Source organism: Zonotrichia leucophrys, chromosome 1, assembly GCF_028769735.1.
Source record: "Zonotrichia leucophrys gambelii isolate GWCS_2022_RI chromosome 1, RI_Zleu_2.0, whole genome shotgun sequence".
Taxonomy (NCBI): Eukaryota; Metazoa; Chordata; class Aves; order Passeriformes; family Passerellidae; genus Zonotrichia; species Zonotrichia leucophrys.
The window spans coordinates 93,878,283-93,893,532 of record NC_088169.1 but is presented as its reverse complement, the minus strand read 5'-3'; the positions used below and the strand labels follow the sequence as shown (position 1 = coordinate 93,893,532).

The 15,250-nt window shown below is 46.1% G+C and overlaps 1 protein-coding gene across 2 annotated transcripts in view; it reads right to left on the bottom strand.

The window, feature by feature from the left end:
- Positions 1-12,248, bottom strand: part of SIDT1 (SID1 transmembrane family member 1) — a 39,929-nt gene extending 27,681 nt beyond the window's left edge. The window contains exon 1 of one of the 2 annotated variants that reach the window (XM_064722848.1): positions 11,796-12,248. In XM_064722848.1, the coding sequence (XP_064578918.1) occupies positions 11,796-11,990 (195 nt within the window). In that variant the 5' untranslated portion in view covers positions 11,991-12,248. The remainder of the gene's footprint in view (positions 1-11,795) is intronic. The other variant, XM_064722858.1, reaches the window with a different exon arrangement.
- Positions 12,249-15,250: the final 3,002 nt, after the last annotated feature.

The window sequence follows — 15,250 nt, the reverse complement described above, 5'->3', positions numbered from 1 at the left end:
CACACACTGGTGTGACTTGGACACACAGGGACTGGGCTGAACAAGCTCCTGCTTGTTTCTTGGTGTTTGCTGTGACAGGGAGTGAGGGCATGAAGGAAGCGACTGGAACTGAACAAGAAAACAAATCTAAGGAGCATGAAGACAAAATGGTCAAGCTAGTCTCCTGCAAGGACATGGAACAATTCTCCACCCATGGGGAAAACAACTATCACTGCAGAAAGGACACATTTCAGCTGCCTGTCCAGCAGCTTTTTGCCCATGAAACAGTTCAAGCAAGCCCACCTCCACAGGTGAAGTGATTCTCGCTTGCCTCAGGCTGGACATGGCTGTGTGAACCCTCCAGGGCTCAGCACATCAGCTCAATGCAATGGGGAGCTCACATCAAACTCACAGCAAATATCACTACTGGCTTCTGCATCCTCAACTATCCATAAATACAAGCCAGAGATTGGGAAATTCTCCTCTCCATTGACTGCACAAATACAGAACATAACCCAGGACATGAGTTATGCATTTGCAGATAGTCAGGTTTTCTTAATTGTACATGAGTACGTGTACATTAAAGGAGTACAGCTCCCTCCTAGCCCTCTCCTGATGGGAGAGGTATTCCATCCAGTGCCTTCATCAGCTTTGTGGCTCTGCACTGGACTCACTCCAGAAAGTCCATAACTTCCTTATACTGGGGCCACCAGAACTGGCACAAGCAGGATCACCTAGAGCCAGGTGAGCATGGATGGAGACTCCATAACCTCTCTGGGAGACCTGTTATGGTGATTGATTATCCTCAGTAAGAAAAGAAAGTTTCCCATCTATCCTAGAGAAGGGCAAGGGAAGGGAAATAAAAGCATTGGTGATTAATGCTCTGTCAAAGAAAAGTGAAGTGGAAGGCAGACCCTTCCCTCTGCTGTGATCCAGCAGCCAGACCCCCTCATTTGGTTCCCCTCTCTCCACAAAGCTAAGCTGATTATACACCACCTACAACATTTATTCAGCTTTGCTGCTGATTCCATTATCTTATAATATGTGTAGGAAATAGGAATATCAGGAGAGGGAGGTAAGAGTCTCAAGACTCAATACTCTTTTAAATCTAAGCATTTACCCACAAGAAAACTGGTATATGCCATATATTACCATAATGACTTCTCTACATCCTTACTGCACTCAGCACTCTGTATTTGCTCTCTTTACAGCTGGTTATAGCTTCTTTGCCCTGCTTCCCTAAAAGTCCATATTCAGGTGCCCTGAGCTCTTTTTGGTCTGATATTTGGGGCAACACCAAGCTGCATCAAGGCAGGACCAACTGTGGCCTAAGTATGGGCTCACAGATGGGATCCCACTTTTTTCCCCCTCTAACCTTCCTCTCTGCACTCTACACAAGCAAAGCTTCTTCCCAGGCCACATTCAAACAGGGTGCCTCAAACAGAGAGAAACATCAGAAATCAAAAGCAACACTTTCAGAGCAGCTCATTAAGATCCCAATGTAATTTAAATTTCACCTCAATATACCAGCAATTCACTTGCAATGAATACCTCTGCTCCTACTACATTTGCACATACCCAGATCAATCTGGAGCATCACACTGAGCGTAACCCCATCAATATCTTTTAATAAAGTCCAGGAAACAAACAGGGTGATTAAGAAGCTGGACAGATGGCAACTGAGGTTCCAGCCCATCTAGTTATGTATCCTGCTGCCATCCCCACAGCAACACAGGGCCTCTTGTGGGCAGATCCCCATCCCAGGGTACAGCTCTGCTCTCCCCTCACAGGATCTCAGGGATACAGCAGCAGCTCCCAACAGCTTTGGTTGATGGGCATCTTTCTTACACAACAGCTATTTCTGCCAAACACTGCAACAAAACAGGTGGGATTTGCCTTCTGGCCAAACCTGCACAAGAAGTTCCCAATTAATGGTTGATGACTTGGAAATAAGCTTGGGGATAAGTCCAGAAAAATGTAGCTGCAATTATGAGGAAGCTTGAGAAAGTCCAGGAAGAATTACCATTTAACTGCAACCAGGGCTTCTCTTCATCTCCTGTCACTCACTCTCCAATTTCGTGCTACAGATTAGAAGGAATCTTAATTAGTGTCTTGGAGAAAGGCATTTTCCCTGGCAGGATGAACTGTCTAGCAGGAGCATGAGAAGGGACAGGGATAAAAATATAACACCTATGAATGGATGTTTATGATTTTTTAGGCCTTCTCTTTGACCTACCTTAAACTTGTAATCCATGCTTTGCTCCTGGATTCTCTTGCCTTTACATAGACAACATACACAGTCTCATGCTACAGATTTAATGAATTCACTATTGAGTCAATGCTACTAATCCCATCTTCCCCTTTGAAAGTCATTTGGCATTTGCCTTCAGCAAAATATTTTTACAAGAGTGAAAAAAAGTAGGAGGTGAAGAAAAAGAAGTGATTTATTTATTTCAAACATGCTTCCCCCTCCACACCTTTCCAAAGGTTGTTTCATTTTAAAAACAAGCAGTTCTAACTCAAGAATCCTTCCTGCTAAAGAACCATGGCTCCTATCACACATACCTCCCCCTTCCAACACAAAACTTGATGGGGAGACAAGAGGAACTCCAGTGAAAAAGCAGTGTTTTAATTTAAAATTATAATCATCACAAAGACTATGAGCCTTCTCTGCATCTATCCCCACTCACTTAGCACTGGTGAGATGAGGAGGAAGTTTTGCCTCGACAGAAACAGGTTCAACTAGGCTGCTATCACTCCTGCATTGCCAGCACTGCTGAGGGACTTTATTTTGGAGCAGATCATTGCCAGCCCCACAGAAAACTAGTTCCACCTTCCCCTTCCTTGTACACTCTCAGCAGGAGGCTGGGTCTATTGGTATTATAGTGCTAGACTTCATCTGCAGCCTCCAAGCTGAAACCATCATCTTGGGAAACAAACTTGTGTACCAAATGCTCCCTGGGACAAGGCAGGCCCTGCACAAATATTTGTCAGCAATAAACACGGCTGCCTTTTGTGCTGTGGGGCTGAGGCTGGGTCAGGAGTGCTTCAGAGACTTCTGCTCCTCACATTCCTTCCCAGTGCCAAGGCTCTGCCATGTGCAGGGGCGATTCACCAGCAGGCTCATGATAGTTTTGTTTCTCAGATGACTGACCTTGAAGTTTCTCTTGTGTTTCAAGGTGGACAGAGCAACAAGACAGCTGAATAAAGAGAGAGCTCTCAGCTCTGCATAAAAACGTGTTAGACCAGGAAAGACAAATATTTGTACTTCAGTTCCACCACCACGGAGATAGGGGGAGGGAAGAAAAGAAAGGAAAAAAAGTATAACTGAACTCCATTCTCTAGATGGGAATAGGCAGAAGGAGCCAGCCCCAGATTTGCACAGCTGAACAGAACCAACATGGCTGCAAACATTAAGCAAAATAAACCAGGCTCTTGTTGACATGAAAGAATCTTTGGACTGATAATTAAATCTGCATTTGCCACAGAGATCACACATCATCTTAAGACTGTGGGGCTGTGAATTTAAGGGCAAGGCAGGAGGTTGCAACAACACCTTGTGCTGTAAGCAAAGGTTTTCAAGGGCTTTACCATGGACTCCTTTCCAAAAGCTCTTGCTAAGCAAAGCCTTTGAGTCACAGCAGGGCTGCACCCACACGCCAGGCGCTCCCTGGCAGCCTGTTGGGATTACCAGCCCGCGTTGCGACAGCGCTCATGGGCCTGCCAGGCACGGGGCCAGGCCCGTGGGCAGGGAACATCCGGCAGGCAAACACTCACTGCTGCTCCAAGGAAAGGCCTCAGCACTGGATACGTGTGCAAAAGGCACTGAACTGCTAATGCTGGCTGCTGCATGAGAAAGAGGTGCTTCATTTTTATACAGACCCTGAAATTAGGTGAGGTAGGATTGAGCCAGATGGACTGGAGCAATCGAGGCAGTGAATGAATACCCCACCAGCACCCAGCACTGCTGATCTTCCCATTGGTGAGGCAATGGGGGAAGCTGAGACCCGGAAGGAAAATAGTTGAGACAGTGACAGGATTTAGAGAATCTCTTTTCTGCAGTCCCAGGAGATGTCAGCTCCTGGCTGACAACAGAACAAGTGGAGCTCAGGGGATCATTCCCTTTCAGCCTTTCTCAGTCTCTGAGCTCCAATGTCAATAAGACTTAATTGCCAAAAGCAATCTGTCAAATAACCTTGGCCCAGAGTTTTCTTCCAGCATTTCTGCCAGGAGTATTAAACACCTGAAGCAGCATAAATGAAGAGACAGACTCTGGGTACGTCAAGCACACCCTTGGACACATTAACATAACTGCTCCAGGATTAGTATTTTTCATTTAAATGTTTCACTCTGTGCAAATGTGCTGTGTGGATTTACAGTCTGCTTGGACTTTCCCATGAGTTCACTTGTTTGCAACAGTATCTGTGAAGCAGAAATGGAAGTAAGACAAATATAAAACATGATAATATTTATCTTTTTCCATTATTGAAGTTTTGTCCTCTAACCAATGTCGCCCGGGAGTCTCCAGGACAGCCAGAAGGATAAAGTGGGAGTTGCTATGCTGGCTGAAATAGGTACCTGTTTCTGAACACCCTCTGACTTCAGAAAGATGTTAAAAATAAAAAATCCTATTTTGAACAGTAAGTTAAGGAACAAACTACTCTGCAATAATTGCATCTTCCTAAACCACAGCAGCTGGAACTCTGGGCCAGGCCAACCCTTGAAACAAAATGGTATATAACCTTTCCAAATCATAACCGTGTAACTCCAAGCTCCTGGCACTAACTCCAGGGTTTGCTGTCAGAACTTAGATCCCTGGTTCTTTCTTGGCTCCCAAGTTCTTCACTTCAGTATGTGAAGAAGTTCAGCACTTTGGATTGAATTATGTCTTGTAATGCATGATGTCTTTTTTTTAAACCATTTTCCATTTATTTTAAACTACCCTGAAGTAGCTATTTCTATGCTCAAAGAAAAACATCAGTGTAAAAAATAAGGAAGGCTGTTTCTGAAATCCTCTGTGGTTCTCCAAGTGTACACAGCACAAAATCATGTTTGCTTATGCAAATGTACTAAACTATATTTTCAAACGGAGCAGATGGCACACCCTTGCAATATACCTTTTACAGTCTGCACTTCAATTCCTTAAATATCCCCTGAAATAGCAGATGAGGTCCATACAGAAAAAGCTTACCTCCCTACCAACAACTTCTGCACAAGTTATTTGAGGACATTTCAGCCTCTACTTACAATGCAAATGTATAATAAATTGCTGCACTGTTCTTGGAAAGAGTTCAAACTGAGGAGAGGCATTTTGATGAAGTTCCTCAATTCAGAATTTGTTTTCTTTTTTAATCTAAACATCTTGGGGACGGGAAGGGAACAACAAAACCTGATCAGGAAGGGAACAACAGAACCTGATCAGCTTTGATTTTAAACATGACAGCCCAACAAGAAGAGAATGACTAAGATTTAGAAAACCATTCGAATTCAAAAGAGATCCTTTAGTTCAAGGACAAGTTATCGAGCTTGACAGCATTAGCTTACATATTAGAAACAAAAATAAAAATCCTGCCAGCACCGCAGTCGCCATCTGAAGGTCTGCTGGCTACCCTGTGAGAAACCAGAGCAGCTTTCAGTTTTTTCCCCTAAAGCCTGCAAACTGATAGCCTCTGTCAAGATGCACTCTCTTTTTGCCTCCTAGGTAAGAAAACCCACAAAGTGCAAAATCCTAGAAAGATAAAGAATAGTTCAAGTTTGAGGGGATCTCAGTTGCTTCTATCCCCAGACGAAAGTGAAGCCACATCCCACACTGCTCTTTCAACTAAGATATTCCACTTTTGTCAGAGTTTTCAAGACTATTTTCTGATGCAAAAAACAACAGTCAAGTTTGAGTTTTTAGCAGATCCCCATGCAATTTCTCTCATACTTTACTTTTGTTTTCCCCTGTAAGCAAAAGCTTTTTGTGTGACCCTAGGCAGGGTGAGGAGTGTGCAAGAGAACCCACTGAGAAGCAGCAAGCACATTCCAAGTGCTGTGAGCTCTACACTGCCTACGCTGTCACCTCCTAGGGTTGCCTGTTTTCTTTAAGAAATATAAATTATATACACAAAAGTTACTCCAAAGGGATTCTGTTGAACCTTGCTTGGCTTCAGATACCATATACTATAATTTGCTTTGATTTTTTTTGGACTTGACATGGTGCCTACATTCCTGTCACATAAGACATTTACTATTAGGTTCCAGAAATGGTGTGCTGAAGCTCTTCCAGGGTCCTGTGGTGAACAGACTAGAGCCAGCAACTAAAGAGCAATAGTGTTCAGGCCCTGGAGATCCTGTAATAACAGCAGCTCTACCAACATCAGGAGATCTAATGCAACTATTTGTAACCTTGACAGTTTCTTTGATTTTTACCTGCATCTTTGTGGCTAAACTGGTGGGCTTCCACTTAGCATTAAGGAAAGACAGAACTCAGACTGTTGTCCTCACTATAGCTCAGGCTCAGCCTTCTCCAAACAGCAGACTAGCGTTTTATTGCATGCATGGTGTAGCTGTGGACTGAAAGCTGGGCTGGAGCCAAGACTAACATTATGGAGAACGTGTGCAGGACACCATGGGAATACTTCAAGGTAGTTTAGCCTGAAGGTTCCTACATGTGAAATCCAAAGCCAGCTCAGAAGCAAGAGGTGAAAAAATTGCTCTTAGAGTTGTTATAGACATTGGTCCTGCTGGAGTGAGACCTACACTAGTATGTCAAACAGCAGAGAACAGCAAACACAGATTTGATCACTGCTACTTATTAAACCAGGCTGCCCTGTGTAGCAGATCAGGGAGTTTTCCTGCAGCTAGGATATATGGCTTCAGTCTGAGCAATTGTGTGAGTCATCACACAATTCCAGAGGAACATACAGGTTCTGGCTTCTTGCCTAAAGGAAAGCAAGTGCAACTACCATCCACACCTCGGAAACGAGACCCATTCACTAGAGGTCAGAGGAACACTAATGCATTGTGCTCTTTGGCTGGAAAAGGCACTCGGTCACAAAACTTAAGGCATGTAATTGGAGGACTTCTGATCTTCTTGCTAGTGTTGAAACTACTCTTCCTTTAGGGCAATCAACTTTTTCCTATCTGCAACTCTGAAAAAACTAAGAGTAATGATAGTAGCAACCCTCCCTGGTAGCACACAGCCTCTCATAGACTGAAGGTAATTTTTTACCCATCACTCCTCAGACAGACTTCACAGACAAGACATTCAACACACTCCAGGGCTACACATCCTCACACTGCACAACCGCTCAGCAGAGAAGCCACAGATTAATCAACTGTCAATCACAATTTATGGTAAATTGAGCCATATGGGAACTGGGGCTGGGGCTCTGTTCCTAGTCCTGGCAAGGGAGGAGGAGGGAAATAGCACCCACTCTTTCTCTTAAAATAGTCACAGCCCACTGCTCAGCTTCCGAGCTCATCGCAACCAACATGTACTGCATGAATGTCCAAGAACTGTGTCTGGATTGCAGCAGCTTTGCCTACAAATGGGAAGTTGGAAACTTGTTCTCTTCAGAGATACTTGGTTTTCCAAATATAGTGCAAGTATTTCCCAAATCATACATTCAGCTGACGTGAGCTCCAATGAGGAAAAAGAACTTTGGTTGTCTTCTTTCTCATGATATTCTCCTGGACTACTTACATACACTTTGGTACAGGACATACCAACCTGCACAATATTAGTACAATTTGTGTTTTCAGCAAATTAACCATTACAACTGCCAGATCCTACAGTGGTGGAAAGTCTCATTCACTTTGATTTCCATCAGTACTCACACACACACTATTCTTTCTGAAAACCCTGGTATTACTGCAAACACAGAAGTAAGCAGGCTCTCTTATTTGTCACATAAAGCCTTCTCCAGTCAGTGGTAAATCCAGCAGAAACATTCTACAGCACTTTTTCAGTCTTCTGAGCAGGAACACACTGCACATGCAGCTCCAGCAAATCAGCAAAGGTCTCCTTCCTTTCTCCCTCCCAAGGAGAAACATGTTGAACATGTGGAATGAGTGTGCTTGTTTTCTACCCTCATCCTGGATGTCTCCAGTGTAAACAATTCTAAAATAAAATAACCCTGTTTGCTCAACTAATTGCTCACCAAACTTCTAACAGTGCACATCTGCCTTTGCTGTTAGAGCATGAGGGCTTAGCAACAAGTGACACAGTTTGGTTTATTACTATATTTTTTTACTCTTGGAGTTAAAAACTAAACAAACAGCTGTACAGGGGGGAAATTTCAAAGAGCAGCTAGAAGAGAAAAAAGGGAATTCAAAAAGCAGTAAGACTACCCCCTTAGTCTTAGCAGTAAGACTAAGCAGAGGCGTCTGCACTTCTCAGCACAGATTTAGCTTCACATTTCCACCTCAGCAATTAAGGCCTAAATCCTAGTACATAAAAGACTGCCAGCTCTCCTGCCTCAAGACAAGTGTTTCTGCACAGCACATAGGAAGGCTTTTCCCCCTCCACAGACAGAGATGTTTTACACACAGAAATTTCAGCTAGGTGGTTTGGTTCACATACATGTTACATGTATCATCAGTTTCATTTTACTGACAAGTTGTACAGAGAGGAAGCCACATGTTTTAAAGCAGCTCTGCTGCAGAGCTCTGAGCTGTGGTTTCTTCACCTTGTATCTATCTGCTTGTGAATACTCTCATGGCACTCGTTTTTTTCCCTCCTGTCTTGCATGCATTTCCATATTCCAAGGAGTAAAGATGATGATGTGGATGAAGAACATCCTCTGAGATCAGGCAAGCACATCACTTTTCAGAAAGCAGCAAGTCTCTAAAGCACCAAACAGGAGGAAAGGTCTTGTTCCCTCCTTTCTCTCATCCAACATCCAAGCACTGCTCTATTCTCTATTCAGATGCATTCTCAGATGTGCCTGTGCACCCATAGCACATCAGTAACCAGAAAATTTACAGAGGGTTGATGGATCACAAGCCAACCTTCACATTTTGCCCTTGTTTGCAAGTTTTCCCTTGCTTTGTAGGTCTGGTCTCATTAGAGAGAGAAGTACAGAGGAAAACAGCAGAATTTACAGCATCATGAAAACAAATTCCTGTTTTCAGAACCAGATCGCTCCAGACCTGACTTTGTTTCAGAGGGGAAAGCAATTAAACTCATCCACTGCAGCCCTTCCACATGGGGAATGCTCTTTTTATTCAATTAACTTCTCTGTAACTAAGGTTAATTACCCATGTGGTATCTGCCTTGAGTTATCAGAGGCTTCTGGCTAAACTGCCATCAGCACAGAGACAGGAAGAGACAAAAAGACCAGGAAGAGCAGAGAGCTCACAAGTGGCAGGCAACTGGCAAACACTGGCTGGTATTCCCTCACTAGGAGTTCAAGGCTTAAGACTGTAGCAAAAGACAGTGACTAATATAATGAATTTTTGCAGGACTTGCATTGCTTCACAAGACTCAACACCAAGAAGACAGCATGTCACTAAACACCTTCCCAACTTTTGCATAAGAAAACCCTGCCCACAAGAACTTGGTCATTAAAGCCAAGCCAAGGTTTCCACTACCAAGCTTCTAAGTCTTGAGCAATTCTCAACAACAGGGAGACACAGGAACACCAAGACAGCTCAGCCTTTGACCATGCCAGCAAGAGGAGACCCAGTCATGTTTGCCTCTCATGGGTTCAGGGTTGCAGCTGGGAAAGGGGCTGCACACAGCCACAGCCATCCCCAGCTAGGTCAGCCACCTTCTTCCCAGCTGCCACTGGTTGATCTCAGAAATGGCACCTGCAGAGCTCAGTGAGGAGTCACAGAATTAGAAGATCATCTTCAGAGATCATCTAGTGCAAACATCCTGCCATGGGCAGGGAGATATCTTCACTAGATCAGGTTGCTCAAAGCCCTATCCAACCTATGAACACTCCCAATTATGTGTATCCACAACTTCTCTGGACAACCTGTTCCAGTGCCTCACCACAAAATAAATTCTTCCTTATGTCCTACCCAAATTGATACTCTTTCAGTACAAAACTGTTGCTCCTTATCCTGTCACTATGATGAAGAAGGTTCTTCTCGATCATTTGATAATTTTTTTATACTGAAAAGCCATAATAAAGTCTCTCTGGAGCCTCCTCTATAATCAGAACCTGATTCTAGGCATCCCTCATTAGAAAACTTCCTATGAAATTTCATCTTTATTTAAAGAGTTTTTATCTTCCAAACACTTTTTCTAGCAGGAGCTGGTTGCATGGCCCTCTGAGCATATTCATGGCAGTGCTTGGTGAGTTCTGCATTGAAAAAAATATTAAATCTCAAACGCAAATTTTCCCTTCCTAGATATGCTCTTGACCCTATCTCTGCAGAGACTTCATGTTCCAGCACACAGGACCATGTTGATTAGTCCATTAGAGCTCCTGCTTAAGAAAGGCAGCAGTCTGTACTGAGCAGTCTGTACTTCACAGCTACAGGAAGGGCTCAGTGTCTAGAAGAAGCCTAGAAGTTGCATTTAGGTACCTGCAAACACCCCTGAGCAGCCCTGTGCTTCCTCCCACTGTACCTGTCCAGGAGGGAAAGCTTTCTTTCCAGAGGTGTCCAGCAAAAACACACATGGCTTGAAAGAGCCCCCTAAATTGAAGGAACCAGATTAATTTTAACTGAAGTCAGTATTCATGCTGCCTCTGCTAACAAGCTACACACAACACCTGGACTGCCAACAGGCCCTCACGGTGATACGCAACACTTGTAACACCTGAAGAATCCTAACTTAGCCCTCGTTCCAAAAGGAGCTCAAGCCCAAAGTGTGCTTTTGGGTGAGACCTCCTGAGATCACTGATGACACCCAACAGTTAAGTAAGGCTGGGCTCAGTTGCATCATAGCCCAGACACCCAACTGCTGGCCCATAAATACCAGGTGCATTTTATTGTATAGTATACAGTGTGGGAAAAAGCCACTGCTTCCATCTTCTATTGCTCTGTGCAATTGAGGACAGGAGGGAAGACTCATCTACCTAGTTCACCATCTTTTAGTACATCAGATCATCTTACTCATCAATTAACACCAAATCCAAAAAAACAGGGGTGGGGGGGAGGCAGGCAGGGTTTCCAAGGTACCACTTAGCTACTTGAGATAAACACGGCACAAAAAGTGGGGTAGGGGGAACCCACAATAACTGGGTATACATAGAGGACAGGTTTGTTTTCACCATCAACCAGCCACGGATGGCCCTGGCCACCCTGCCCTGCATCCTCTTCATGACACACCTCAAGTGCACAGCCCTGCCTCACCTCCCAAGCTACCAGGGGAGAGCACTCTGATCCTAAGAAAATGCATAGCGGGGAAAACGGCATTAAGAAGGCTTATTAAGTGCACACGCAAATACAATCTTTTTTTTTTTTTCTATTTTTCTTTTTTTTTTTTTTGTAGTTTGTAGTTTGGCTTTTTTGTGGGTTTTGTGTTGTTTTTTAAAAATTATTTTTAATGTAGTACTATTACCCTCACAACTGTCTTCTAGACTTCAATCGCATTCTGCTCCTAGAACTGCTGGATCCCAAACCCCCCTCTGGCGGTGGGGGGCACCAATCCACCTGCGCTGTCCCCCGCAGCCCCGGGGACACCGGGAAGGAAGGAGGAAAGGAGCCCGCAGGTGCACTGCGGCTGCCGAGCAGCGCGGCGGCGGGAGGATGCGGGCAGGACAGAGGGGGAGCCCGGCCCGCTCCCGCACAGCGGAGCCGGTCGCTCCCCGGCACACACCCCACACCCGAGAGGGACAGCGGGACGCGGTGCTCGCCCCGCCGGGGGTCGCTCCTACCTGCCCGGGCTCGCTGCGGTAGGCGAAGGCGTAGACGTGCTCCGAGCTGATGTTCACGGCGCCCCGGTAGACGTGGCCGAAGGCGCCGGGAGCGGGGTTGTCCCCGGGGCCGCCCCCCGCCGCTGCCGCCGCCGCTGTCGCGCAGAGCAGGGCGCAGAGCAGAGCCCCGGGGGCCGGGGCTGCCCTCCCGGCCATGGGCTCCTTCCTGCCCACCCCGCCGGGCGCCCGGACTGCGTGTCCCCGGCAGGGCGGGCGGCGAGGCGCTTTATCTGCCGTTCAAATAAATAGCTCGGTGACACGGGCGAGAGGCGGCGGGGGCAGCGCCGCACACCCCCGCCCCTCGCCCGGGGGACGCCGAGCAACTTTCCCCGGGGAAGGACCCTCCGCCGGCCGGCGGGGCGGGGACGGGAGGGGAAGGGAGGCCGGCCGGCGGGCTGGCCAGCCCAGGGGAGGAGGGTCTCTCCTCTCTGTGACCGGCCCCAAATTCTGAGTCCGGCTTAGCGGCCCGATTGTCTGCGAGCTTTTCCCCGTGGGGAGCCGTGCCGTGAGCGCAGGGACACGCTGGCATCGTCAGGCACGTGGGGATCAGCATCTGCAGGGCTTCAACACTCCCTGCCCACCGCTTTAGGGGCGTCCTCGCTCCATATTCTGCCGGCTTGCTGGAGCTGCCGGTCGTACCTGAAATCCTGTATGGGGCGCTCCCTAACCTTTAGTTTTGGCTTCTCATCTCAAAGCCTAAAGGTGTGGAAAGCAGCAGAAAATGTAATTTCATTAATCTGAAAATGACTTGGTGCATCTTTTCTTTGCGTAATCCATGGATCTGGCTACAAACCACACTGCAATGCTCTTAACCTTTTCAGCAAGATGAGAGCGGTACTGTTGGGCTGTGAAAAAGCAAGGGGTCTCTCTCTCGTGGCTTAATGCTCCTATGGTCTTCTGTTGAAAACACACCTAGGAAATGTGTCAGATCCCATGGTATAGGGATGCACTTTAAAGTCAGAGAAAATGGAGTGTTGCTTATAAAGCAATTGGAAGGGTTTTTCAGCCTAAGGATAAACTTTCAGGAGCCACAGTTTTATAAAGTCAGCCTGCAGTCTCCAACTGCAGCGACTCTAGCCCCAGAAGCTTTACACAAGTTGCAGATTTTGTTTTCAAGGCTGAGAGATTTCCTGGGGGATCACTTGTTGTCTTTGGAGGAAAAGTTGCAAAGCTCAGCAAAACGAGCCAGCATGCCTTGTGCTGCCATTTTGATCTCCGGGCCCTTGTGTGATTTCTGCCAAGAGAAAAAAAGGAAACAATTGTGTCAGTTCTGTTCGTCTTGAAGCAGGGTTCAAGTCACCCTGCCTTTTGTCAGAGTCCCAAGAAGTATCATTAGGAGTAAAATAAACCACTTGCGGCCTGCTGGAAGATGGAGAACCCAACACAAAGATTTTGTCTTTCAGCCTGGAACATCATGCTCTGCAGACAAAGAGAGTTTATGACTCTATCTTGCCTCTTAACAGGAGGTGACATGACCTGTCCTGGGAGACTTCAAACTGTGGTGGCACTGGGAGGCTTGTGGCCTCCCCTCCCCACCCTGCAGAGTCCAAGGCTCCTGAGCCTACAGCTCTTCCCTCACCACTGCTCTCTGCTGATGCACAGCTCCCTCTGCCAGGGCCAGCAGCCCTCTAGCATGTACATAGAGGGAGCACACCAGGAAACTCATCTTCTTCCAGAGAGGAGACTTCAGGCAACAGGAGGAGGTAAAGGCAGGCCTGGTTCCTCAGAGCAATGTGACTGATGGGCCAAAGATGGTGTTCTGCCAGCCAAGGAAGCTGTGGCAGCTGCAAATAGTTTTTGTGTCATTTGGTGTGATGCATATTCCAGATTGGGATATCAATTCATTGTCCCTCTCTAGTTGTGTTGGTTTCGTGGCAAAAAAGTGGCTCCTCATATAGTCCACATTTTCCAATGCAGAGTTATGTTACTCTTCAATTTCCCTGATTAGATGTACATTATGGTATCTTACCAAAAACTACACATTTTCCCTCATTTTTAATTGGAGAATTCAAGTTTTCTAAGTGTCATACATTGTTCTTATCTTAACTTCATCTCACTATTTTGAGGCTCTTTCTGTGATTTAGCAGTGGTAAACCTTTGTTCAAATCTTTGCCTCCAAGGTATGATACAGCTTGACTTGGTGTTATTTGCAGAAGTTTGAAGTCAAAGGTCAACTCGTCATCATTCAAGTTGCTAATGAAAGTAAACAACCCTAGCAGACAGATCAGATCTCTTTGTATGATATACCTTCCCACTGATGGGAAAATATCCACTGCACCAGTTTGGGAATTGCTTTTTAATCACACACTCTTCTCATGTTAATACCATCTGAGGCAAATTTGCCTTTATGAGAGTGGTATTTGAGACAATGTCAAAAGCCCTACGGAGTCAAAACATATTTCACCTATTCCTTTCAGCACTTAATAATCAGCTATCTCGAGAAAGAAATAAATTAGGTTTGTTTGACATGATTTGTTCTGGACAAATGCAGAGTGCCTGCTGCTCATCACTTTACTGTTATTTAGTTGCTCACACACTGATTGCCAAACAGCTCGTTTCATTACTTTTCCAGATAACAAATGGAGGCTGGCTGACATACAACACTTCACTCAGACCCTTTGATAAAGATGAGTAGCCCATTTTCCCTTTTCATTACACCTGGATGTTGCTCTTGAAGGGCAGCATGTACTTTGGAAGAAAGAACCAATCCCTCTAAGAGGCAGCATTCTCATCCAGATACACCATGGGGCTGAGGCAGTGGAAGTGATCTTTTCTTGTGTATGCCAAAGTTCTCTGGCGTCAGGATCCAGCAAGGGGCAGATGCTCCCTATGGGACAGGAATCCAAGTGCCACAACACAGAGAGGGGAGAGAGGGGCAGAGCAGGGAGCTCACCAGCCAGGGCTCCATCCCTGAGCAAAACAAGCAGGACAGGCCTGGGTATGGAATCAACAGAGTCCAGACTGGTGGACAAGTCAATAGCAATGGGACAGGTCTGAGGTCAATGCAGTTAGTGACTCAGGTCTGGTGATGGCAGTCAGGGACAGACACAGTCCCATCAGCAGCAGGCACATCCCCAGCAGACCTGAGGACTGGCCAGGAACAGGGACAGCAGGGACAAAGGGATACAGACAGGGCTGCCACACAGCTGTAGCTCCAGCAGAGTCAAGGACCACAGCCTCACCTGAAATGCAGCTGCCTTGTGAGGGGGAAAAGAGCTCTCACTGAAGCCTCCCCACAGCCCTGATGCCAAAGTCACCGGAGGGAAGAGGGGCAGCTCTCAGCTGGGCTGTTTCTAGGCTGCCTATGAGCTCAGGGTGCCAAATCTCCAAAAAAGGGGATGATGATCTTGGGGCCCTTGTCTCTGGCTGTGAGGAGGGCATGTATCTCGTAAAAGGACCTATTTTCCAGTATAAAT